This window comes from Calypte anna, chromosome 17 (genome assembly GCF_003957555.1).
Source record: "Calypte anna isolate BGI_N300 chromosome 17, bCalAnn1_v1.p, whole genome shotgun sequence".
Classification (NCBI taxonomy): Eukaryota; Metazoa; Chordata; class Aves; order Apodiformes; family Trochilidae; genus Calypte; species Calypte anna.
The window spans coordinates 9,875,331-9,902,432 of record NC_044262.1 but is presented as its reverse complement, the minus strand read 5'-3'; the positions used below and the strand labels follow the sequence as shown (position 1 = coordinate 9,902,432).

Sequence of the window (27,102 nt, the reverse complement as noted above, 5' to 3'; positions counted from 1 at the left end):
CCCAGCTGGGGCGCGGCTCCTGCCAGAGTTGGGCACCAAACCGGGAGAACTTGCCCTCACCGAGGATGCCCCAGGCTGGCCCTGGCACCAGGGTGGCTGCTAATGGTGGCCCGGAGCCAACCCGCCTGGGGACAGGGATGGGACCGGGGTGCCGCGCCGGTGTGGCCGACCCGTGTGGAGCCCCCAGGGGAACCCTCCCGCTCACCCGTGGTCCCTTTGGGGCAGAGGCAGTGGTAGGCGTTGTTCCTGTCCTGGCAGGTCCCTCCATTTTTGCAGGGCTGGCTCTGGCACTCGTTGATGTTGATGTCGCAGCGGTGGCCTGTGTAGCCGGGCTGGCAGAGGCAGGTGAAGGCAGCAATGCTGTCCTTGCAGGTCCCGTAGTGGCATGGGTCAGGGTCACACTCATTGATGTCAATCTCACAGTGAGCACCTGAGAAACCTGCCAGGAAGAGGAGGGGACACAGGGTCAGGATAGGGGACACTCCTTTCCACCCTGGCCAGATGTGGGGTAGCACACCTGGGTGCTGTCACCTGCCCCACCGGGACCCCCAGGAGCGGGGCAGAGGCAGGGGTGCACCCTGGTGTGCCGGCCGCGGGGTCGGTCATCCCCCAGCTCATGGGCTTTGTCCTGGGGTGCACAATGACCCCCATTAAACCCCTTCAGCTCAGGAGCGGGGCCCCGTGCTCACCCGCAGCTCCTCCCGGCGTGCACGGGGGGGGTCAGCCACAGGCACCCCCGAATAATAACCCCCCTGGCAGATCCTATTCTCCTGGCCGGCTCCCTCCCTGCCGGGCTGGGGGTGGAGAGCTGAGGACAAAGTACAGCTTTGACTAGACCCCGCCAAGCCCACATAGCAGCTTTTCATCGGGGCTTGGCATTAGCAAGACACTAATTAGAGGCCATTCAGCTGGAAGATTTCTGGCGGGAGCTGCTCCACAAAAGAGCCACTGTTTGCCACCAGGGCTCAAGTCATCATTTTGTGCAACCGTTCCTTGGGTTTTGGTCAGCAGAGCCCCCGCAGCCCTGCACCTTGCATCCCCATAGAGGCAGCTTTATTCCTTCCTTCCTGCTGTCCCCCTCGCTGCCACCCGCCACCGAGGTGGGGAGCACGGCGGGACGGCTGCTGCGGGGCCACACCTAACGAGTTCTGGGCTCGTTAGGCTTCTGGGCAGCAGGGTCGCTGACTCTGCCTGGGAAAGGGATGGTCCTGTCCTTCAGGAGTCACATTGGAAGGGACCAACCCCTCTTCCACTGGGCTTGGGGACTCCCCCCATGGCGGGCGCTTGGGGAGGTGACACTTGTGGTCTGGCAACGTGGTTTTACGGCACATCACCAGGGAGAAGGTGACTTTCTATTGCATGGTGAGGTGGGACCTCTCGAACCCTCCTGGGATGTGGGGACCCCTCACCTTCGGTGCACTCGCAGCTGTAGGTGTTGGGGCCATCCACGCACTTGGCACCGTTCTTGCAGGGGGTGCTGGCACACTCATCGATGTCGAACTGGCACAGGTGCCCGTTGAAGCCTGGAATGGAGGGAGAAGTCACGTCCCCGCACAGGACCCGCCAGCCTCCCCCCCCAGCCCGCCGGGCAGATCCCACCGGGCCCCCTGCGTCCCGGCCCGGGCACTGGGTTTCCATGGGGATGGCTGCTGGGGGCCCTGAATGAGGGGCTGCGACCCGCCATTGAGAGCATCTTATTTACATCTCTAGAGGAGCAAAGTCTCTGAACTTCAAAACCTCCTTTCACAGATTAACCGTCTCCCCATTCTCCCGCTCCACCCCGTGACTTTGACACCGCATTCAAAGCTGCTGGAGCAGCCCCCCGCCCCCCCCCCAGCCCCCAGCCCTCCTTCCCAAAGAGGGGCCTTTTCAAGTGCAAAGCCACGGGGTTTAATCCTTCTTCCCCTCTCCCATGGGCTGGACCTGGAGCAACATTGCCTGCATGGGGTTCCGTCCCTCACAGCAACGGGGGAACCCCCCCACTGAAAGAGCCAAGAGGTGCTCAGCTCCCTCTCCCCATTCTAAGGGGGGACTCTGAAATTTAAGGAGCCCATTTCAGCTCCTTCCCAGCTCAAGCTGGAAGGCATCACGGTGTTGTTTCTGCCACGATGGCAGTGGGACAGGTGCCACATACCGGTGGGGCACTCGCAGTGGAACTCGTTGATCTTGTCCAGGCAGTTGCCATTGTGCAGGCAGGGGCTGCTGGCACACTCGTCTGTGTTGATCTCACAATAAACCCCCTCATAACCTGTGGAGAGACCAAAGAAACCATCAGCCCTGCAGCATGGGGCTGGCACGACCCACAGGACAAACACACTAGGATGTATTTGGTGCCCCCATCTTCATGCAAGGCAGCTCAGGAGATGTGCTACAGGTGGTGGAACCTGATGCACAATCTGCTCCATGGCTGTTGAACTTGGACTTCCCTACTCTTGGCTTGATCCAAGCCAGCAAGGTCTGAAGAAGAGGAGCACAGAGCATGGCTGATGATGCCCAATGCTCTGCTCCCATCCCCTCATTGCTGTGGGTCCCCATGCAGCCTCTCCCAAGCTCTTTCTGCCCAGTGCTGTCCCCAGGCACACACACACACCTCCTTGCCCAAACCAAAACCAAGCAAAAATTCAGGGGTACCCAGAGCCCTCTCACCACCTGCACCCAGCACTGGGGTAGGGTCAGTGGGGCTGCCCACCCACCGGGCATGCAGATGCACTGGAACTCCCCAATCTGGTCCAGGCAGGTGGCATCATTCTGACAGGGGTTGGAGAGGCACTCGTTGACATCGATCTCACAGCGAGGGCCCGAGTAGCCCTGCAGGCACTGGCACTCAAAGGACCCCTGGGTGTTGATGCATTTCCCTGCGTGCTCACAAGGGTTGGCTCCTGAAAAACACAAGCAGGGCTTCCAGGACATGGTCCTTGCTGCTCCTCAGATGCCTACAGAAGCTCAGCCCCAGCACTCACCCAGGGAGCACTCATCCACGTCCTGGTTGCAGGCTGGCCCCATGTACCCAGAAGGACACGTGCAGATGGCTTTGCCATTGACAGGGTTGGTGTCACAGTTGGAGCCCTCATTGCAGGGGTTGCTGATGCAGGCATCATCGAGGTGGCACAGCAAACCTGGGTGGGAAAAGGCAGGAGCACGTCAGGGGTGATGGGCACACACATCATGGCACACGCAGGGAGCTGCCACCAAATGGGACAGGGCCTGACCTGTGCGGCCGTGGGGACACTCGCAGTAGAAGGAGGCCACTCGGTCGTGGCAGGTGGCCCCGTGGAAGCAGGCAGCCATGGCACAGTCATCGATGTTCTCACTGCAGTCCTCGCCCGTCCAGCCGTTGACACAGACGCAGTTGTAGCCACCATGGTTGTTGTGGCAGGTGCCCCCGTTCTGGCAGGCGTTGGGCATCAGCTGGCACTCATCCACATCCTCAGTGCAGTACTGACCTGCCAGGACATGGGGCACCCATGTGAGGCTGGTGCTGCCCAGCTCCCAGGGGCTCTGTCAGTATTGCTGTGGAGCAGGATGTGTCTCCCCACCCAATCCCCCACATCCCTTAGGGCAGGATCCATTGTCCCAGCCCAGTGCTGTGTTACCTGTCCACTCGGGTGGGCACTGGCAGTTGTAGGTGTTGACACCATCCACACAGGTGCCCCCATTCTTGCAGTTGTTGCCTGGACAGTCATTGATGTTCTCCTCACAGTTCTGGCCGGTGAATCCTGCATGGAGGAGATGGCCACCATGATGCCAACTGACTGACCCCAGCATCACTATTGGGTGCTGAGAGCATCCCAGGCACTCCCACCTGGCTTTTGGAGCCAGCACCCCAGTTTCATCCCCATCCCACCTTCTCCAGGGCTCAGTTCCCCTGCCCTGGTGCTGTGTCCAGGGCCTGGGGATCAGCAGCAGCTTCCCCAGCACAGGGCAGACAGAGCATCCCTGGAAAGCCCCTGGCTCCAGAGACACTTGCCCCGAGCAGCAGAGGATCCAGCTCCACAGCAAGACAGCAAGAACCGGGGCTGCTCCCGTGGAGGCTGGAGGCACCCGGGGCTGATTCACCAGCTTTTAATTTCACATGTAAAAAGTCTCATCAGCAGCGCTGATCCCTGCAGGGGATCATGAGTTTCCAAGTCCCTGGCAAGCCAAACCACCTCCCTGCACAGTCCTCCTCTCCTGCCGTGAGCCCGGCTGCTTCCATTTATGTTATTGCCACTGCCTGAGAGCAAAGCACGAATGGAACCCTCCCAAACTCTCCCCATGGTGTCTGCAGAAAGCAGAAAGGAACCAGAAAGGCCCTGCCCAGAGCATCTGCCACCACATCCCCCTCAAACTGCTACCTGGGCTAAGAGCTGCATTTACTAAGGGCAGCCCAACCCCCCCCGAGCCCCCCAACCTGTTCCATCAGGTGTCGGCCTGCCCTAGGGAAGGGATGGCAATGCCATAGAGCTGGCATGCACCTCCAGCTCCCCCAAATCCCCCAAGGGGTGTCCTGCAGGTCCCAACCAGGCTGCTGCCCCCACATAGGCAGCTCACCACATCACCACCACCAGGAAGGGACCTGGGGTGGGGGGTGGGTGGGTTGGGTTTGTCCTCTGCAGGATGCCAGTCCCTGGCACAGCTGTGAGTCTTGCCCCTGCTCTGTCCAAAGGGTTTCCTTTCCCTCATGTTTTCCTCTTCCCCATAGCTGGGGGAGGAGAAGCATCACAGGAGGAGCAGCAACAGCAATTTACGATTGCTGGTAGGAGTCCAAAGCAAATAAGGTTGATTTGAGCCTCATTTTTAAGCACCCGGGCTGAGACTGAACAGCAATAACTGGCAATGTCCTAGACACCAGGATTAACTCATTTTGAACCATCCCAATGAGTAATTAGTACTGCAATTACTTTAAACTCAAGGTTACATTCTACAGCGATGGCATGATAAAACAGCCCAGATTACTTTAACTTAAAGAAACCCTGTATAGCCAGCCCTCTCCAGGGATGAAAAGGGGACATTGTTCCAGGTCTGCTGTGCTGCATACCAGCTTATCAATCACCTTCTTATCAGAAGAAACAGCCCCCTGGTCCCTCCTGAAGCCCATGCAGCTCCTGCAGCAAGCCATGCTGGATGGCAGAGGTGCCAAGGAACCCCCCCACACACCCATCACCCCTCCTTGGAGCAGGGCCTGTGTGGTGGCACCCAGAGTGAGGCAAACCAGCTCGTGCAGCATGCAAAAATCCTGGAATGGGCCCACGAAGCCACAGCTGGGTGTGAAAGCACCAATCCCCCCGCTGCAGGGATGCTCCCCCAGGGCCCTGCCTCACCCCCGACCTGCCCAATACTCCAAAGACAGTGCCTCGTCAGCAGAAAGGCAGGGCAGGGCCACTGCCACTCCTCCTGCCCCCTCCACCTGCCTGGCCCTGAGGCAATGCTGCTCTGCTGTGCCAGGGCTGGGAGCTGCTCCCACGGAGCATCATCCCTGGGGCCTGCCTGCTGCACTGGCTCATCCCGGAAGGAAAAGCTTCCTTCGCTGGCATCACTGAGCTGGTCAGCCCCAGTGCCTCACTGCCCTGAAGGATGGGAGCTTTGCTGGAGCCTGGTGGAAGAGAAGCAGGAGATCCTGCAGGGCTTTGCATATTTCGGATGGCTAATGAGCCCTCGAGTTATTGCAGCCAAAAAGTTTTGGGAAGGAGACTAAACCTCTCAGCCCATTCCAGAGATTGGGACAAGACCCCACCTCAAGCTGCCCTGAGGGGATCACACATCATTCCCCAGCACTGGGCCAGGCTGCCAGAAAGATGTGGGTCTGTCTGTGCCAACTGGAAGACCCCATCCCCCCCCAGGTGCCACCCATCCAGGGGATGGTGGGGCAGGAGTGAAGGCAGAGGTAGGCTGGAGCTCCCTGGTAATGCCCAGCATGAGTACAGAGCACAGAAACCACCTAAAGCCTCCTTTATGGACTTAAGCTCTGTCAGGGGAGGTTTAGGTTAGATATTAGGGAAAAAAGTCTTTAGGATAAATATTTTCTTTAGGAAAACATTCTTGACAGAGAGGGTGATCAGACATTGGAATGGGCTGCCCAGGGATTCTCCATCCCTGGAGGTTTTTAAGAAGAGACTGAATGTGGCACTGAGTGCCATGGGCTGGGAACCATAGGGGGAGTGGATCAAGGGTTGGACTTGATGATCTCAGAGGTCCTTTCCAACCCTGATGATTCTGTGATACCCCTTGTCCTGCCCCAGCTCCCGGGAGAGATCAAAACAATCCCAGGACAGACTTTTCAGGCAGCTTAGCACTGCTCACCCCTTCCTCCCAAGGGAGAGGGTACCCTCTACATCTGCTGCCCCATCCCCCAGTCCCCCCTCACTGCCCCAGCAAACACAGCACGGTGTGAGCACGGGGCTGCACTGCTGGCAGCAGCTCTGGGCAGGAAACTCAGGGATTTCATCACTCCAGCACACACAGGGCTGGGGGGAGCGTGCGGCCATGCTCAGCCCCTTCTGCTCCCTGCCCTGACCACTGCCCCAGGGCAGAAGTGAAAGGGCTCACAGGGGTCAGGGGGCCCTTTCACAGCCACTTCTCCCTGCCCTGGCGTGCAGGGTGCTGAGCTGTACAGGGTGCTGGGCTCCTAGGACAGGGTCCTCCCCCCTGCAAAATCCCTTCATTTCAGAGGCTATAATTCATCTGGGCTGCTCCTGCTGGAGGAAGCAGCAGTGAGCACAAAGAGGGTCTCCATTCCTCAATTCCCTTCACACTCGGAAACTTTCCAAAATAGCTATTCCGGGCTAATTATTCCATTCTGGAAGTGGATTAAGTTAAAGCGGAAAAAGGCACTCTTATTCTGGAATATGAGCATCCGCAGAGGGGCCTCAGCTGAAGCAGTTGTTTTGGAGCAGCCATGCTGCTGAATCACCACAGATGACCTCTCCTCTTTGGGCACTGCTGCCCAGAGTCCTCCCAAACACACGGGGCACAGTGCACTGAAATCCCTTCCATTTTTTTCCCTCCCATAACCACACCTTGGGTAAAGACACTACTTATTTAGAGGGGGTAAAGGAGCTTTCAAGAGGCTCCCTGGTCCCCATCCCTCCCCTCGGGGACCACCCTTACCTGGCAGGCAGGTGCAGTCGTAGGTGGTGTCCCCGATCTGTCTGCACGTGCCCCCGTTCTGGCAGGGTGAGGGGTTGCAGGGCACGTAGAGGTGCTCACAGTTCTGCCCGGTGTATGCTGGCTTGCAGGAGCACTGGTAGGTGCCCACCTCGTTGGTGCAGCTACCCCCGTTCTTGCAGAGGGGGGGTGAGATGTTGCATTCATTGACGTCCTGCTTGCAGTTAGCCCCGTGGAAGCCGGCGGTGCAGCGGCAGATGTAGTGGGCTTCGAAGGGGACACACTGACCCCCGTTGGCACAGGGGTTGGAGGCACAGGGGTCAGCCTGCTGGCAGGTTTGGCCTGGGGAGGGCAGGGAGGAAGGATGAGGATGCAAAGGGGAGCTCAGGCACACGCTGGGAGTGATCACTGTGCTGGGGTGCAGCACGAAGACTGCGTCCATGGGGGTGCAACTCATTCCCCTGTGAAACCCTCAGCTCTGCAGCTCCTCCAGCCCTCCCCCCCCCTCCAAGGTGTGCAGACCCCTTCCTTCCTTCCTCCCACCACTGCTGCAAGCCAAAACCAGAGGCAGCATCCTTCTCCATCCACAGGGGGCGTTTCCAGGAGCAACCCCCAGTGCCCCTCTACCCCCCCCCTTCCCCCCCCCACATCACCGCATCCCGGTGCCGGCCCCGCCTCACCTGACCACCCCGGGGGGCAGCGGCACTTGTACTCGCTGAGAGTCAGGAGGTCGCAGGTGCCCCCGTTGCGGCAGGGGTTGCTGAGACAGACGTTGTCGCGGGGCGTCAGGCAGAGCTCGTCGGTGAAGCCCAGGCGGCAGGCACAGGTGTAGTCGACGGTGTTGCCGCGCACAACCGGAGTGCAGGTACCGGCGTTCTTGCAAGGGGAGCTCAGGCAGGGGTTGGGGAGCTGGCACCGCTCGCCCAGGTAAGCACCGCTACACCTGGCAGGGGGGAAGAGACGCCGTCAAGCAGGATTGAAACACCCCCTCCCCCCCCCTTCCCTCCTGAAGGGGATGGGGGTAGCCGGTCACCCCTGGAACCGGCTCCGGGAACGCCTCCCCCCGGGCTGACCCTGCGCCGCATCCCGGCAGGGGAAGATGAAAGAGGCGCCAGGGAACAAAGGCGTCCCCCATCCAGGGGCCTGCACCGACTTGCAAAACCGCAGCCTCCAGCACCGGCGTCCTGCTGCTCATCGCAGTGTAGATTTTTCCTCCCCCCTCCTCATTGAAGAGGAAACCAAAGCACACGGGAGGATGTGGTGGAGCCGGGATAGGCACCCCCATACCCAAACCCAACTCAGGGCATCTACAGACCCTGAAGGAGACAAAACCTTTGTGCCCCTGCCCTTCTCTGCCTGCACCCGGGTGTCTGCTCCACCAGAGTGATTTTTATCCTTGCTCCACCCTAAGACCCCAGGCAAGGAGGGATGTGTGGTCATGGCTGCCGTGTCCCCTCTGAGTAGGGGCCCAGAGAAAAAAGGTCCCTGATGTGCCACCAGCTCAACCATCTGTCACCAGTGGCTGACAGGGCTGGAGCAACTGCAAGGACAACTCTCCTGGCCATCCCAGCAAGGCTGGGCAGGACATGGGGCCAGCAAAACCCTGCAGAGTGGGGAGCAGGCCCCCCAGAAAGGGTGGACAGAGCAAAGCTGTGCACAGGGAGACCAAAGGCACCTGACATCCAATGAAGGTCCTGGGGACAAGGGCCTCCAGCACCTGCCCAGCACAACCCCTCCTGTATCACGTCTGCAACATGAGATGCTGTGTGCTTCTCCCTCCACTGCCTCCACTCATGTTACACCACTTCAAAAGGGGGTTTTCTGCCCTGAACAGCCCTTGTGTAGGGCATGGGAGGGCTGAGGAGATGCTGTCCCACACCATGATGGCAATGCCATCGTGGTAGAGCAGAGTACACTACTCTCAGCTCATGCTGAGCTGCTGGCTGGTATCAGAGGCCTTGAACACAGAAATCTTGGGGGGAGGGTTAAATGCATTCCTGTGAGCTCAGGAAAAGGCAACAACTGCTGGAGGGGACGGCCAGAGAAGACAACAGCACCTAGGGATCACTCTCCCCACTGTAGTACCCACCATGTGCCCACACCCATCGCCACCCAAGCTGGAGGCACCTTGCATCCCACAGCATCCAAAGCTCCAGCAGTGGGCAGGCAGCCCTCTGGGGTGAGCAGGAAGGGTCACAGGGAATGCCAAAGCCCCAAACCCACCAGCAAACCCCACCAGCCTGCAAACCTCAAAACCTGGGGCTCCTCTGGTGGAGCACAACCAGCAAACCCCCAACCTTCAGCTGGCCCCAACCCGGAGCTGTGCCAGCAGCAGGACCACGTTTCAGGCTCTCTCCCCCTTTCTCCTCTTCCCCCAACTCCCCCCCCCCCCCCCCCTTTTTTTTTCTTCTTTTTTTTTTTTTTTTAACCCAATTCTGATTTCATTGTTGGGGATTGTGTGAGAATTTGTCAGGATTCGGAGACATTTTGAGTTAATGAGACGGCATTATCCAGGCCAAATGAAAAAGAAAATGTGTATAATAATAAATCAGGGCATCTGCTCGGCACACAAAGGGCGGCGGGGAGCAGGTGTGCATCCTAATGAGGCCGAGCAGCTGCCGGCGCCCGCGGTCCATGCCCGGCTCGACGGCGGCTCCGAGTCCGGGGCGCCTCGGCCATGGGGCGAGGATGCTTCTGGGTGGCTGAACCATGGGGGAATGCAAGAGCTGGGGCCAGGGCTGGCCGAGAGAGAGAGAGAAAGGGAGAGGAGGATGGGGGGAGGGAGAGGGAGAAAGAGAAAGAGAAAGAGAGAGAGAGAGAGAGAGAGAGAGAAAGAGAGAGAGAGGGGCCATTGTGCGGGGCCGGGCGGCAGAGGCACGCCGCCGGCAAACCGCTCAAGTGTGCAGTCATCTGGTAAAAGCCCCGCTCCCCCCCCGCACCACACACGCTTTTTTTCTTAAAACAATCCTCCGGGCTCTGGTGGCGGCTGGCGGACAGGGAAGTGTCACGAGATTCTCCAATGGGAGAAAAAGGCGCAAAAAAAGAAACAAAAAAAAAAAAAAAAGGAAAAAGAAAAAAAAAGGGGAAAAGAAAAAGGAAAGGAAAAAAAAGAAAAAAGAAGAAAAAAGAAAAAAAGAAAGGAAAAAGGAGAAAATAAAAAGAAAGAAAAAGAAGAATAAAAAAGAAAAAAGAAGGAAGAAAGAAGAAAAGAAAGAAAAAAAGGAAAAAGAAGAAAAAGGAAAAAAGAAGAAAAGAAGGAAAAAGAAAAAAGAAAAAAAAAAAAAAAAAAAAGAAAAGAAAAAGAATAAAAAATAAAAAAGAAGAAAAAAAGAAAAAAAGAAAAAAAGGAAAAAAAGAAAAATAAAAAGAAAAAAATGGAAAAAAGAAAAGAAAAAAAAGGGAAAAAGAAGGAAAAAAAAAAAAAAAAAAAAAGGAATAAAGGGGGGGGGAAATGCTGCTGGACAAATTGCCCCGAGGGCAATGCGGGAACTGCCAGAGCACAGGAACCACCACCACAACCCGGGATTGGGATCTGGCTCCTGGATGTGCCAGGCAGGGCCGGCAGGAGCAGGAGGATGCTCTGCACGAGTTTCCCGGTGGCACAACGGCTGGGAGTGGGGTTCCTGCACCGTGGGATTTAAATAAAGGCAAGGAAAGGGGTGTGGAGCTGGAAGCCCTCCCACTCAATTAGCTTTCTGATTGCTTCCAATTCCAGGGAAGACAAGTGGTGGTTTGGGAAACCAAATCAGAGCCAGATCATAAATGGGAAGCCAGAGCAATGCCCAGCCCAAGCCTGGGCACGGATATCAGACAGAAGGTTAATTATTGATTGGAGAAACTCTTCTGGAGCTCCTGACTGAAGGTGCTTCCCAGGCTTTTGTTTCAGGATGCTGGCGATGGGCACACATGGGCAGGGGGCACTGGGGTACATTCCTACACTGTGTTTTCCCTGCCAGGGGGGCATTTCCAGCCCCTGAGAAGTGCTGGTGAAGCAAATCTTCATGGAAAAAAAAAAAAAAAAAAAAAAAGCAATACAACACAGGCACCCTCAAAATCCCCAGGACATTACACACCCCTTGCACACATCACACCAGAGCCCTCCCAAACTCTTCCCATGATTTCCAAGTCATCTCAGTTTCTTTTCAAAGCTTCAGAGCAAAACAACTCTGAGGGCAGAGACACTTCTATCATGATAGAGATATTGCTCCTCAGCAAGGGACAAGGACACTGGACACCCCGCTGCTCCCACAAAACACTGCCTGGGACATGCCCACAAGCAACCCCTGGCTCCAACACCACTTCTGCAGCATCTGTAGATGCTTCTGCACAGAACCAATGCTATTCCTGCCCAAGTCTGCAAGAGCCAGGCTGAGACCAGGCAGGGAGGAGCGTGGCTGATGACCCAAGCCATGAATTTTGCTGTTTTCCTGCTGCCCCAGTCCCAGAGCTCACTCACAGATAGAGATTTTGGAGATGCATTTAAAACCCTTTGACCACAAAAGCTTTAGAGAGTCTCATCTGCAAAGGGAAGCCTGGAGACAAGCCTTGCATGCAAAGCAACAGATCAAAAAGCAGGTGAAGAACAAGGACAGCCTAAAACATAGTGATTTTTCAGCTCTCCCAGGTCTGGAAAAGCTGGATTCAGCAGAGCCACATTCAGCTCCCAGTTGTGCTGCAACCTCATCATGCATCCACCTACTTCTCCAGGGGCCAAAAACCTGTCCTGAAGTTCAGCCCAGGGAGCTTAGCAATATTTTCTGCAAAAAAATAAAAAATTCCTGGCAGGTGGTGGTGTCAGGGCTCCCAGGTGAGCAGGCACGGAGGATGCGAAGTCCCCGCGGGCTCAGCCAGGTGAAGATCACCCTGTGGTTTTTCCTTTGGCATTTCCCAAGCGAGGGCTACCCAAACCAAACCCCAAGCAGCTTATGGAAATGAGCATAAGAGACATTAAAGCTACGCTTTAATTATAGATATATGTGTTTGCAGAGGACAGGGCGGGTGCTCCAGGATCAAAACAGCTCAGAAGGGCCACAAGAAACCAGCTCTGAGGCAATGAAAGGCAGCCAAGCTCCCCAGGGTCCTGAGGAGCCTCCATGAAATCCCTCAGCCATGCTCCCAGCCCCATGCATGATGCCAACCCAGGCAGGGATGGCTAAAAATACTCATTTTCTCTCCCTCCCCTGAGCACCCAGCTGAGAAACGTTTCCGTTGACTCATTAACCTGCTGAAGAGACACCAAACCCTCCAGCCACGACTCAGCCCACCATTTCAGATGGAGCTGAAAAGCTCAAAAGCCCCTCTCTTTCCCCTTGGAGCATCCCAAGCCCCTCTCCTATGCACGATGCTCCCTCTCCCAGCACCCCGCTGGCACGAGGAGTGACTCAGGGCTGACAATCTCACAATCCTTCACTTCTAGGATATTTTCTACCTGCCCCAACCAAGGGACTGAGACTGTCACCGAAGCACCAAGCAGGAGAGCGATGCAGCAGCTGGTCCCCACCCCTGCAGATGCTGTGTGTGCTCCTGGCAGGTGTGAACATGCTGATTTACACCCCCTGAGCATCTGGGGCTCTCGTCCATCCTGGTGACTTTTTGTTTTGGGGGGTCAGGCAGAGGCTGGGGGCTGGATTCCCACGACACTGGGCTACAACACATCTTCCCCCTCCACACTGGCCCTGAAGGAGCACCCAGAGCACAGACTGCTGTGAGGGGGGAGATGCAGTTAATAATGCACCATGCTCCCTACCCATAAATCTCCAGTACGATTCACAGGCAATGGGAAGGGTGATGGAGAAAGCCTTGTCCAGGGTCAGACAGCGAATCCCAGGGGACAGCCTGGGAACGGGAACAGCGGCCCCAAATTCCCACCCCACTCCCAGCTCCAAGCCCAAGCCAAATCTGGATCTGCTCAGCGTGGGCACGTGCATTTGTTGTGTCTGCTGCACATCCTTAACAAGTTACAAACAAGGCCCCAGCGCTGCAGTTATTTCAGCAAAGGCTCCAGAAAAGCTCAGCACATCATATAATCAAAAGCATGAATGAGCCACGGAAATATCGGAGCCCCCACGCTCTGCAGCCACGCTGCTGCCCCAGCCTTGCATTATACATGTGCTGGTGGCACCCAGCACCCCTTCTTCACTCCACCAGCAGCCCCAGCAGACTCAGGGTGCCCATCCCAACCCCCTGCAGCCCCCGTGCTGGGTGCTCTGTGCATGCCTGTGGCCCTTTGTTCCCTCCTTGGCCAGGCTTTGCCTCCATCCCACCAGCAACAGGTTTTGTCCTTCCACAGCAATGCAGGCACTGAAAGCATCCCGAGGCAGATGTTTCTGTGACCTCTGACCCCAGACTAATTCAAGAGTTTTGCTGTTTTCCTTTCTTTGCTAAGCTGCCATCTGCCACGGCCGGCACAGATGACACCCAGCGCTCCCACAGCCCACCCCAGCACGGCTACTGCATGGCAGCACAGGGGCTTTATTGAAATTCAGGATGGTTCAGCTCTGCACAAACACAATCCCAGGGCTGGGGGATGCTTCCGAGGGGTTAGGTGTGGGGGGGATGCCCTGGATGCAGGGGGCTCAGCCTGAACTGGCCCAGAGCTGAGAACTGTCACACTCACAGCACCCACCTCTCCCCTGCCTGCTCCCAGGGCATCCCCCCTCGAGGGCTGGGAATGTGTCAGGCCTGGAGGTAAAACCCACTGGGGTTTAAAACGCACAAAATAAACCAACAAGTGAAATGAAGACCAGGTGCAAGCTGGAGCACGGCCATGGGACATGCAGGGACTGTCCCCCACTGCCATCCCATGGAGGGGGGCACGTCCAGGGGACAGCCCCTCACTGCAGGAGGGGATAGGGTCTGGCAGGGAGCCCCATCCCTGCTGCTGGCCCCATGTCCAGGCTGCTTCTTATCTGCACTGCTATCACATAACCTCTTCCTCACCCTCATCTGCTGGAAGCATAAAGGGCAGTGGTTGTTTTCCCCAAGGTACGAGCACCGTGGGAAAGCTGAGGAGGGCAGGCTCGGGTCTGCACTCGAGCCCCATTTTGGGGGCACTTGAGATTAACATAGCCAGGAGAGTCTCTGGTGCTGGAGAAGCCAGGCACTGGGTCTCAGAGGAAGCAGCCCCCACCCCAACCCCCACCCCTAAGGACAGGCTGGGCTGGGTGGGATGCTGCTCTGGAGTACGGGTACCACGGAGCAGCACCCCACATGAGCCACCCTCCCTGCACCCCAGAGTCCCTGCCAGAGCCACCCCAGCACAGAAGTGGTCCAGAAACCATGACTGTGACCTTGAATGGTCCAGCAGGTCCCCACCAAAGCACTGTCACACCCAGAGAGCCCTCTGCACCAGCCAATGGACTGTGTGACTGTGTGGATGCCTGGGCCAGCACAGTCCTGACCCCATGGAGCAAAGCAAATGGCCAGACCTGAGCAGGACACTCAGATTTCATGTGTTTGCTGGCAACAGCTGAGGGAGGAGAAGTAAACAGCAGCAGTGACCCTTAGCTGCAGGCAGGACCACAGCCACTGCATGCAGAGCAGTGACATGACCCCATCCCAGAGTCCCCACAACTCCCAGGGTAGCCATCACCCCCTGAGCTTAGGGAGAGGAACCACAACTGCCTGCCAAGCCCAGCAGCTGCAGACCCTGGGTGTTGAGCTCCCTTTCCATCAGGCACCCACGCACAAGAGTCACTTTTCCAGTTGTGCCAGTGGCTTCCTGCCTGGCACAGCCTGGAAAGAACACCTCAGCTTGCTCCTGAAGTTACACCCTTTCTCTTAAGACACGTCTGCTTGGTGTCAGCCTGAAGGACCCTCAGCTCTCCCAGCTCCAGTGTGGCTGGAGAAAGGCCTGGTGCTATGGGATGTCTCTCCATCTCACCGAGAGAAGAAATCTGCTTCTTCTTACTCCATCTTATTCCATCAGCTCCCCTCGAGCCCCTCCCTGCACAGAGCACCATCAGGAACCACAGGTACATACAACTCTTTACAGGATGGCTTCCCAGCAGGACCAGCCCACCTTGGAAAACTCCTGCTGAGCCCAGGAGCACACTCCAGAGCCACTGGAGGGCAGAAAATTGGTCCTGCTGGGAAAACAGAGCTCACCACCCCCACCTTTGGGTCCCATCTCCTGCTCAGCTCCTGTCCAGGCTTCAGCTCAACTCCTGCTCAGGGTGGCAGAAGAAAGATGGATGCAGGGAGATGGGAACATCTTTTTTTCCCTGATCTCCCAACTTTGGGATGTTGCCCTGGGCTCCTGGGATACGTGGGGCCATGGATGCTCCCTTCTGCCCTAGCAGCCAGGGTGCTGCTCAAGCCCCCTCCCAGCCTCACCACACCTCACCTGCAGCTTCTCTCTGTGGTTTTTGGCACACGTGTCTGCTAAGAAACCGAAAGTTTTGCCACAGCTCCCAGCAGAGCCCAGGCAGAGCTGCCTGAAGCCCCCTTGCCCATGTGGGGCACCCTGACCCTGTGATGCACCCCAAAGTTCTCCTGGCGCCAGCACAGCCCCACAAACACCACAAACAACGTGGCTCCCAGCACCAAAAACCAGCACCAGACCAAACTGGTAGTTTTTTTTATGAAATCCCATCCTGGCCCTGCTTTATTAAACATTCCGGGACACCAGCCTGGGAAAAAACACAGAGTTTCACACAGGGAGGGTGGTTGGCAAGGCAGCAGGTTACTTCAAGTGACATCAGGTTAATAAAGAAAGAGCAGATCTCCAGTCTTGTTTAATTAAAAAAAAGAAAAGTGCAATCCAAAGTCTTTGATGTGTTTTTTTTGGTTTTTTTTGTTCCATTTCATTTTTGACCTAGCCCAAGCCATCTAATTGAGATTTTAAGACCCAGACTTTAATCTAGAGAGAAACTAAAGGAATTCCCAAAGCTGGATATACTCATGGACAGGAGTGGGGGAAAAACAGGTTAGAGCCCTGTTCCTCCTACCAGCATGAAGGGGAGGGAGGGGGGAAAAAAATACCAAAACAAAAGGTTTTGTTTCTTAAGTAGACATTAGTCAGGACAGTTTGGGAATCAAAGTTCCCATTGTAATGAAAAACAATATAATCCCATTACTAAGCAAAGTGGCCAGGCTATTCTGGCTACCTGGGAAGGAGCTGCCTTTCAATGGAGCTTCATTCACAATAAACATGAAAGATGTCGAAGGAAGAGACCAAGACAAAACTCCCCTCGTTCCCACCCTCAACAATGGCTGCTATGAAATTCCCTCCTCCCTCCCCCCCCAGCTGATGTTTTTTCATATCCTCTGCTGGTGTGAATCTCACAGCCCCATTGTTTGTGGGCGCCGACGACGTCCCTGTGCTCAGCTCCCCTCTCCCCACTCATCCCACTCTCTGCTGCTTCTTGGAGGAGCCCATTTCTGGAGCAACCACGAAGGATGTGCTTCCAGAGGAGGATTCCCAGGGAATATTCACAACCTGGGCTGAGCCTGACAAATGGTCCCACTGCCCATCCTACAGGACAGGGGGGAGCTCCTGGGGCAGGACCCCAAACAAGTGGCCCAGCTGGAGACTGCAGTGTCTGGCAGACCCCACTGAGTTACCTGGCTGCTCTTCTCCTCCCTGGTGCTGCCCACTTGCAGCTGCTCCCTGGTTTGATTTTTTTCATTTGTAAGCTTTTTCCCTTAAAAAAAAGCTCTTTAAGCCAGCAGAAGGAAAAGCCAGAATTTGGGGGAGACAAAGAACTTCCACCTCCCCAGGCCACCCGCCAGCCCAGCACTGCTGGTGCCTGTGGCCACCCTGCCTCCCCCATCCCTTTTGGGGTAAATCCCCATTTTCACCCCCCCTGGACACAGCCCTGCTGCCTGCACAGGGTCAGTTCCTGCTGAGTTGCTCCAAGGAGCTCTGGCACACACACAGTGCCCATGTCACCATCTCACTAAGCTCTGATGAACTCTTCTTTTGATTTTTTTTTTTTGTGTTGTTTTTTTTTTCCCCCCTCAGCCCAAATTTTGGCTAAACACTGCACTGCCCCAGAGCCAAATATGGGAAACTCCCACCCGGGTCACGCGTGACCCCACCATCCCACTCTTCTAATCCTGCACATAAAACCTCAGATTAGGATCTGAGCAGCCACCAGGAGTTTAAACAAGCTATATTTAGCTCTGATATTTATAAACAGGAGAAGAGGGGAGTTCTGCAGAGCACACGGGTGCCCCCGCGGCACAAACCCTTCCAAAAACCAGAACAATTCCTGCTGGGGCTCTTCTGGTGAGGGGGCACCCCCCAGACAGGGATGGATCCAAATCCCTGCAACCTCACAGCCATGAAAACTGCCGGTTTCTCTTTCCCAAGCAAAGCAACGATCCCAGAACCAGTTATCAGCGACAAAACCCTCGACACTCCCCTGGAAACCGCAGCCTGAGCACCTCCGACAGATCTGCTCCCGGGATCTGTATCCTGGGATTTCTGCTGCTACCGAGTTTAACCAAGGAAACGGCAGGGGAGGGAAAGAGGGAGGCAGGGAAGACTCTGCCTCCGACACCTTTTGCCGGCAGAAATCCCTGTGTCAACATGACGCCCTCGCCGAGGGAGCGGGGACAATGGTGGCGGCTCTGCCCTCCGGCCGCAGCCCGCATTCCTGCCCCCTCCCCTGGAAACCCCCCTTTTGTGGGGAGCAGCAGGCCCTGTGAAAGGGCCGTCTGTCGCCCTGCCTTTTGACTTGGAGGTCTGTGTCTAACATTTTAATAGGGGCCGGGGAGAGCATCCCCCTCCTCCTCCTCCTCCTGGGCCGTTTCCCCCCCGGGGTCACTCTCCCAGCCCGCCCTGAAGCCGCCGTGAGGGGCTCCGGCTGCCGACGGGCGCGAAGGTGGGAGGCAGCCAGGCTGCAAATCTCGCTGTCGACAGCCACATTCCTCCACCTGCCCCGAGAGAAGCCATTCCATGGCTTAAAGGGCCGTGAGTGCCTTCAGGAGGATCTTTTTTCCCTGACCTCCCCGCGCAAGGATGCGCTGGTGGGGAAGGGAGGGCAGGGGATATTCTCTCCTCCATGGCTGCTCAGGGCCAGCAGATAAAAATTAACCCATAAAAATGGGTTAAAATAAACCCACGCACACTCAGATATACTCAGCCCTCCTCTCCCCCCCAGGCAGTGATGCTGGTGGGGAGCACAAGTTCTCTGGGGACCCATCACCCCCCCTGATGCTGGCTCTCTCAACACTGGGACATGGGACAGAGCAGCTAACAAAGAACATTTTCCTTTGGTTACCACTCCTGGGGACAGCTACGGTGGACAGAGGTTGCTCCCCTCAATGACAGTCACGCTGGAACCACATAAACAGTGTCACATCCCTCCAGGAGGGTGGAGGATGGAGGAGGATGAGGAGGAACCAGCAGGCAACTGCCCAGCCCTGCAGCCCCAGCAGCAGCTGGGACTGATCCTGCCACAGCTCCTTGGTGCCAAGCAAAGCCCAGCACCACCACTCTCAGCTACTCTGGCTTTACATCCCCAGGCCCAACAGTGCTTCTCCAGCACCCAGCCCACCACCACATGGCCACCCTCCTGCAGGGTGCCCCTTCTATTAAATAAGGGCAAAGTTATGGCATCATTAAAACTTAATAAATTCATTTCCCATATAAATACCATTACATTCAGATTTTGGGGAAGGGAATTAGGGGGAAAACTTGTTAAAAGAAAGTTACTTCTGCACAAATAAATTTTTGCGACTTGACTGAGCGTGAAAGTTTCCCATTAAAATGCAGCCCTGCTCCCTTCTCTGGAAATGTGTGAGAGCCTAATAACCAGGGCCTAAACATTAACTGTTTAACTGACTTTTCCAATATTAACTGCAGAGGGGGGAGGGGAGGACACGACGGGTGAAAGCTGCAAGCAGACATCAGTGCCAGGGCAGCAGACCCCGAGCGTGCAGCACTCACATCTCCCCAGCATCATGTTCCCAACAGCCCTTTGCAGACACAAACGTGGGACAGCACGGGCTGTGAGCAGAACACAAACCCTGCTGTGCATCACTTGGGATGGATGATCACAGCAGGTTCCTTCCAGCTGGAAAGACTCTGGTCTGTTCCAGGGCAGGGCTCCCCATATGGGCCAGCCAAATGTTTCCTCCACATCCCCAAACCTCTCACGTAGGTTTTAGTCGTGGTCCTGATCCTGCACCTCTTGCACCAAGCACTGAACTTCCCAACAGGCACCCCCATCACCTAATTCAGCTCCACCAGGGAAACTGAGGTACCAAACAGACCTCAGAGGATGCAAGTGGAAATGCTGACATCGTCCCACACTGCAGACCCCAGCCCACGGGGCACTCGCCAACACAAGGAGGTGACAGGAGGGGACCCAACCCACTGGACAGGGGCTAAAGCTGTAGATGGGGTCACTACACCAGGTCCCAGAAAGCCATGCACCAAGGAAGGCAGAGTCCAGAGAAAGGCTCACAAGTCTGAACGAGCACCATCACACCTTGGCCCCATGGCCAGCTGGAAATAAGGCTGAGCTGCCCTACCAGAAAGACTCAGATGTCAAAGTAAAGACTGGGGTGTCCCCACATGGGCATTTGGGGCTCACCAAGCAGGCAGATGGGAGCTGCCATGGTCTGGTGTCACCCATACCTAGCAAGGCTCTGCAAAAAATTCCCAACATCTCATGCAATTGATATGCAAAGAGCTATGCCAAGGGCAGGCAGTGAGATGAAAAGACCGTTCAGAAAACATCTGGAATCATCCCAAACCTTCATCACTCTGTCCTGATGGTCTCTCTGACCCTGGTCTCAAAGTGAAGGGCTGTAGGTCAGCCTGAGACCAACCTGGGGAGTGAGAAGCCCAAGTGCTCTGTGGTGCTGCCCCATCCTGGGTGGCAGCAGGAGCTGACTGGACACAAAGCCTGCAGTGAAGCAGATGGACCCCAACCCCCTTTTTGCCCCCCTGGGATGAAGACAGGACTCAACTGACCCCCACTGCTTTCCCAGGGGGAGTTAAATTGTATCCCAGAGGTTCTCCCACTCCACAGCCCCAAATCCATGGTCTAAAAACCTTCACCTGGAGTTTGGCGACTTGTTAACCATGGAGAAATCCCCATCCAGATCCAGACCTTACCAGCTCTCTGTAACAGCACCCCGAGGCTACTCCCTCGTTAAACACACTGATGCTCTATAAATTTCACATTCCACTCATGTACACACACTGTTACCACTCAGGACACCTACCAACACGAGCAAAACAAGGGTCAGCACACCTCCAGGCCTGGAAAGAGCAGGTTAATTTCCAAACAATGTTATTTTAAAACTTGCTAACTGCCAGCTGATTATGTTATCCAAGCCCTTAATTGGTGAGCAGCTTGGTCTCAGTGTCTCCCTCATGCTACATACAGCAAGCAGCCTTGGAGGTGAGAGCAGGCTGTGCAGTATCAGCTGGAAGAAGTGGACATATTGTGGCTTCCAGCAGCAAGCCAGGTCCCTGAGATGGAAGATTTTTTGGTGGAACACAATGTACCAGAAGGTGTCCATGGAGCAGAGCCCGGTGCACTGCAGCACACGTTTTAGAGCTGCAAGTACCTGGCGGGGAACCCCCTCTCTGACCTCAGGTATTGATGGGCACTGCAAAAACCTCATTCCCTCTGCACCCTTGGGAGCCTCTGAGCAAATTCATCTCGGCAGGCATGACCCCATCTCTCCTGCTTGTCTCCATGCAGGAGGAACTGCTGAGGGACCTACTGAGACACCTCCTCTTGAACATGACCCACGCTGGCCCTGCCCAAACAAAGTGCAAGCCTCTGGCCATCACAACCATCTCAGCCACGAGAAGAATCACACAAAAAGCCTCAACCCAAGTGATAAAATCCCCAGGCAAGTTAACAGGAGTCAGTGGGACCACCTGAGCCAACTGATAAACATCAGGATGCCTTGCAGAGAGGAGAGGTGTAAACAGAGATTCTCCTGGAAAAGAGCTAAAAAACCCTGCTGCTGGCCTAGTGACCTCCCCAGCTGGGCTGCTCAGCTCAGTTTCTCTTCCACTGGAATCTGCAACAGGTGATGCTTTTGTATTTTTAATCTCCCCTCTTACCCATTTCCACCTTGTTCTTTCCGAGAATGAGCTCAGACTCGGCAGAGCCACCAAGAGTTCTCAACATGGCTGAATCACCGCTCCTCTACTTCTTTAAGAGCTTCCTCTGGTTGATTGTTCAACACTCCACCCTCTTCCTCCCCAGCACAGAGACTTCATTTTTTCTTTGTTATTATTTCATGGAAATAGCGTTGGGTTAAAACACATGAGAAAAACCAAACCAGAAGGAAACTTCCGCCCTTTACAATGAGATAACAATGACTGAGCAGTTGAATAACTTGAAGGGCCCAGAGAGCTGCAGACCTCAGATCACTCCTCTGTCTTCCTGGGTGTCTCCTGAAAGACTTTTGAGCTAAAATAATCATCTCTTGCCACTATGGCCCCCACTCTAAATGTTTCTTCCAAGCTTTCTGGCCCGCTGCCCATGGAAGCTGGTGGTGGCAACAGGCACCAGCTCAGAAGCCATTGCCCTGGCTGAACTACAGCACCATGCTGATTCATAAACAGAGGAAGTACTTTAGCAAACCGACTTTTCCCCCTTTTCAGTGCAAGCCCAGTGATTAATTTAACTTATTCTTTCCCTTTGCCATCTATTTGGCTTCTCTGGGCAAGTGTATGACAGACACAGCTCCTCTGACTTTAATGGTGAAAGGCTGGTGGGGCAGGGCTGGAAACTCAGCCCTCTCTCATGCCATCTGCTTTTAACTAAGCAGAGAGCAAGGGAGGTCCTGGGAATAAATGTCACATGGCACAGCAATCTAAACTCGGCATTTGCAGCGATGCCAGTCAAAACTGCAGTCATCCAACACTCTAATTAGGAGCTATCACTAGAAGTCAGAACCATCTTTTGAAAAAAAACAAAACAACAACTTATTTTGTCTGGGAAAATTGCCACAGCTCCCCAGAACCGTGAAACCATGCATCAAACACGGAGTCCTCCACAGACCTTTGGAAGGTGCAAGTGCCACAGGTGGGACAGAGAGAGCCCACACCTTCAGCTTCAGGTCCATGCAAGACACACAAACCCCTGCTACTCCTCTTCCAGACCTGGCAAAACGGGTCTTGCCCATGCCAAGATGGAAAGCAGCTCCAAAGGCAGCTTAATTAGTCCGGTTCTGTTGTGAGCCCTCCAAACAATCAAATGTTCAGTCCTCTCCATGCAATTAAAGCCCTGCATGCCTGGCAAAGGGACAAGCAAGATAAGGCACCTGGGGGTTGACAAACTCTCACTGTTAAATAAAAGAGAGAAAGCTCCTCATCTGTGGCTGGCGATTCCCTTTCCATACCAGGGCTGATAACTTGGGTTTGGGGTTATCAGAGTCATCTCCACACAACCCAACAAACCCTCTCCCTCCACACCGGCCAGGACACTTGTCCACTGGAGTAGTGTCTCCCTCGTCCACTATTTATTTCACTCCACTTTTCTAATTGGATTTGTGGGGGCAGCACAATGGGGGCTTTATGGCCAAACTTTGTTAAGTGCCAGGCTGAGCGGAGATGTGGCCAGCAGCCAAAATGGTGCATTTCACGCAGGCGCCAAAGGGCAGTGCCAAGCTTTGCTGTGTCTGGTATCTGTGCTCTTGGCTCTGCTTTGTTCAAGAAGTTTGGAAGCAAAACTCCTCATAAAGAGAGATTCAAACAAGTGGGGGAGAAAAAAAAAAAAAACCAAACCAAGAAAACAACATGATTTTGTGAATTGCTATCAGATACCTTGGAAAGTTGTACCTTCTCCAGTCTGGCAGTACCTCTACTATCTGTCCCCATCACCCATGGAGTGTTCCCTGCACGGGATAAGTGTTTTCACACACTGAGAGCACACACCTTGGTTTCCTGCAAAAAATAACTCACACACACTTGTGAAGCCATCCCAGTGTCTGCAGCCAAGAGAGAGGAGGTCATTCACTGCCAGCAACGAACAAGTTCTTGAAAGTTAACTTTTTCTCTTAATAGAACCCTACTCCAAGCCTATTTTGGAGGCTTGTTCCCCAAATAGAGCTCACACACATCAGGTCTAATTAGATTCCATCACCATCTGCACATGAAATGTAAATCAGGAGTTGCAGAGACTTAAGAAAAAAAAAGGGAAGAATGACCACAAGGAAAAGGAGGGGTGTAAGGTTGGGGAGGGGGTGGAGGGTTGGGCATTCTGGGAAGCCATACATGATTAGTCACACAGCATTAATCTGCCTCCCTTAACAATAGCTGCCGAATTTCGACCGAATCCCAGCTGTCGTTCTTTGAATGAAAGAAAACAAGATTTAGAGCGTCAAGCGTTGGTAAGGGCTTCTGTGCAAAAAAAAAGTGGCGTGCATTCATTAGTGGCTCACAAAGGGACCCAGCCTTTGTCCATTAAATTGCTCATGTGCCTGATTGATTTGCTGATTTATTTGCACCAAAAGGGTTGGGGGGCTCAGCTTGGAGAAGGGGGTGGGAGGTGCCCAGCTACTGGGCAGAGTAACGGCACCCAGGCGGATTTGCAAAAAAGCAACAGACATTGTCAAGGGAAACTGCCATTCAACAGGTTGGGCTTGGAAATGCCTTCAGGTTCCTCCGCCGAGGACTTCCTATTTGGGAATCTGGGGTGGGTGGGAACGTCTCCCCGCCTGCTCTCAGCTCAGGCCATGTTCAACAGGCAGAGGGGAAATCTGGCCGGAAAACAGAGCCTTGCCCATTCACATTTCTTTTATGGAATAGTTTTAAAAAGGGAGTTGGAGTCTTATTCATTTCTCTTGGTTATTGTTCCCTGGGAGCCTGGAGTGAATCGGCCATCGCTGCGGTGGGTCAGTTGGTCCTTCAAAGAGTCCCAACACTTTACATATCCGTTTCCCCACAATCAGCTTGGAGAAAGCTCCTGCCCGGGTGCCAGGTCCTGCCAGGAATGCCGGGTTGGACTGAAGCTTGGCATCAGCAGGGCTGGGGGGGTGGGAGGAAGGAGGTGGCCCTGCTCCCCCGGGCAATGCCCCGCAGACCCATGGACATCAGCGGGGCAGCTCCAGCAGCCAGAGCCACCCCATGAAAACTCCCTTGAATGTTTTGTGGAGATGTGGAGATGGACTGGACACTGCAGCACCAACTGCCAGGGTGCAAGGGACTGAAAGACAATGCTTCAGGGCTAGGAGGGAGTAGCTGGAAGACAGACAGACAGACAGCCTCCCACCCTGCCCGACGGTCCAAGGAGCACCGCAGGCTGGCCCTACCTCCTGCTCCATCAGCAGGGCAGTCTGCATAGGTTAACACCAGCAAAACATGGCCCTTTGCCCATGTTTTTCCACCCAGCTAGGAACAAAGCACAATCCTGCCAAACTCGCGGCGACTCCTACTCAAGCAGGTTATTCTTGCCACTCAAGGAAAGAAAACGCATCTTGCCCTATTAAATCCAGAGGCTTCAAAGGAAAGTCAACATGCATGTCAATACTTTGGTCGGGGGAGATGAAAATCCTCTGGCTCCTCCATACTTACTGGCACGCTTCCGTCCCGTTGAGAAAAGTTTCACACTTGCCCCCGTTGAGGCAGGATTCGGCAAGCTGCGTGCACCGTAAACCTGCAGACAGAAGGAGAGTGTGAGCCACGGCGCAGGTCCCTGGGGGTGGGCTGCATCCCCTGGTGTCACCAGGACTGGGGTCAGGCTCGCCAAAAACCCTGGAGTGCCCTGGGTCTGTGCAGCCTGGAGAGGAGGGGTTGCAGCACCCACCCGCAGGGTGATGGAGGCAGGCAGGGACCGCGTGGCCCCAGTGCAGGGAGGTTCACCTAAAAATAAACTCGGGGTGGGTTCAAGAGTAGGCTCTGCCTTCTCCTCCAGCAGGAGGACCGACAGAGAGAAACCCCAGATCAGGCCCTTGAGTGACAAATGCCATTTGGGAAAAACCACCCGCCCGAGGGCCCATCAGTTACCACGAACTCGGTAACGAAATGAGTCGCCCGTCGCAACTCGCTATGAGTAAAGGTTTCATTGTCTGGCCCTCAGAACCAAATTCTGCACAGTTACCACAGCAACTCGCTCAAAGTACCAGAATCGCTTCCGATTTCCACCCCGGCTCGCTCTTCCCCTCCTCTAAACTGCTCAACTTTTCACGCTAACCGGTTCTGCCACACGCGTGTGCAGCCAGAGCAGATCCACACTCAGCGACTCCAGCTTCGCACCAAACTTCTCCCCCAGGCACCCCGGGGACACCCCGCTGCCCACAGGGCTCTGTCCCCAGCCCCACATGTCCCACGGGGGATGGAGCGGGGTGCTGGAAGCTACTCTGGGCACAACTTTCTGCAAACTTTGCCTTCGAGCAACAGGCACGGCTCTCAGCCCGGTGCACAGCGGGGTGATTCCCAAAATCCTTCCAGGACACCCCTGTCAGGAAGGGGCTGCTTGCTCGTGTTGGGGGAGAGAGTATCGCAGCCCCCCGTGGCAAGCAGCTCCCCGCCCCGCACCTCCGGCCACTTTTCGGGCTTTTTTCCCCGACCGGCCGCCCCCGACGGTCGCCCAGCGCTTTGCAGCGAAACACCCGGACCCGCCCCGGGGTTGGGGGGGCCCGGAGGTGGGGGTTGGAGGGGAGACCTGACTGACTTTCAAGAAACAGGAAACCGACAAAAATTTGCAAAACGGCTAAAAGCTCTCGCGGAACAACAGGCAGGAGCGCGGCAGCCGAACCCGTCCCGAACGCGTTCCGAGCTCTGGCTCCCCCCAGCCCCCCGCCGCGTTCTGCTCCGGCCGCCCGCGGTACCGGGCCCCGGTTCCCCCGACGGCAGGCAGCGCGACTCCCGGCGGCACCCGGCGGTACCAACCTCCGGTTCCCCCGACGGCAACCAGCGCACTTCTCCGCGGCACACCTCGATACCGCGCTCCGGTTCCCGGCGCTCCCCCCCTCCCCACAACCTCCTCAGGGGCACCGAGCCCCGGCCCCCCCTTCCCCGCAGCTCCGGCCTCCCCGGCTCCCAGCTGTAGCGAGTCCCGCTCCCCTCCCCGGTTCCGGTTCCCCTGGAGGCGCCCAGAGCTCCAGTTCCCCCCGCAGGAGCGGAGCCCGGCTCCCAAGCATCCCGCCGCACGGAGAACCGGTTCCCACGGGGACCCCGCGGCCCGGACCCCCCCGACTGCCCCGCGCCCCAGTGCCTGCCGTGCCCCGCTGAGCCTGGGGCAGCAACCGCGCCCGTCCCCGCTTTCGGTAAACTTCCTGGGGGTGCTGGGGGCGGCCGTCCCGTGGCGGCCCTCACCTCGCGTCAGGGCGGGCAGCAGGAGCACCAAGAGGCCGGGGGCCACGAGTCGCTCCATCCCGCTCTGCTCCCGCCGCTCACAGCCGCATAGATCCGCGGGGCCTCGGCCCAGCCGGTGCCGGTAGCCCCAGAGACACCGAGACCCAACGCCGAGCGCAGCAACTCCGAGCGCCGGCGCCTCCCGCGGCTGCTCAGCCCCGGCGGGCCGGGCCGGGCCGGGGGGCGGGCGGGGAGGGGGGGGGGCGGGACGGCGTGGGGCGGGACGGCACGGGATGGGACGGGACGGGACGCTCCTCCCTACCCAGCCCGGGGGCCGCCGATGGGAACCCCCTTCCCGCCACAGAGGGTCCCTGCCTGGGACGGGAGTGGGGCTGCAGCCCCCTCCGACAGCCCCAGTACAGCCGGCGGACACCCCCAGTGCAGCCCCCTCCCCATGTAGCCACCGGACACCCCCAGAAAAGCTTCCTTCCCCTTGTAGCCCACCCATGCAGCCCCCAGGCACTCCTCTTGCATGCTCCCCCACGCAGCCCTCGCAACCCCCAAGTGCAGCCTCCCTTCGTGGAGCCCCCCCATCCCTAGTGCAGCCCCTCTCCGTGGAGCCCCCCCATCCCCAGTGCAGCCCCTGCATAACCTCAGTGCAACCCCGGACACTTTCACGCAGCCTCCCCCAGGCAGACCCCCCATAGCGCTGATGCAGTCTCTAGACACCCCCAGTTCAACCCTTGGTATCTCCCCCACCCCAGCCTTGGTGCAGCCCCCCCACCCACACCCTACATAGT

The 27,102-nt window shown here is 56.1% G+C and overlaps 1 protein-coding gene across 2 annotated transcripts in view; it reads right to left on the bottom strand.

Annotated features, from left to right (window-relative positions):
• NOTCH1 (notch receptor 1) overlaps positions 1-26,527 on the bottom strand; it is a 41,485-nt gene extending 14,958 nt beyond the window's left edge. For both annotated transcript variants that reach the window (XM_030461205.1, XM_030461206.1), the window contains exons 1-11: positions 26,324-26,527; positions 24,581-24,662; positions 7,764-8,026; positions 7,087-7,425; positions 3,594-3,716; positions 3,210-3,443; positions 2,961-3,116; positions 2,694-2,879; positions 2,135-2,248; positions 1,410-1,523; positions 206-439 (exon numbers count right to left, since the gene is read on the bottom strand). In XM_030461205.1, the coding sequence (XP_030317065.1) occupies positions 206-439; positions 1,410-1,523; positions 2,135-2,248; positions 2,694-2,879; positions 2,961-3,116; positions 3,210-3,443; positions 3,594-3,716; positions 7,087-7,425; positions 7,764-8,026; positions 24,581-24,662; positions 26,324-26,381 (1,903 nt within the window). In that variant the 5' untranslated portion in view covers positions 26,382-26,527. The remainder of the gene's footprint in view (positions 1-205; positions 440-1,409; positions 1,524-2,134; positions 2,249-2,693; positions 2,880-2,960; positions 3,117-3,209; positions 3,444-3,593; positions 3,717-7,086; positions 7,426-7,763; positions 8,027-24,580; positions 24,663-26,323) is intronic.
• Between the last annotated feature and the right edge of the window lie 575 nt (positions 26,528-27,102).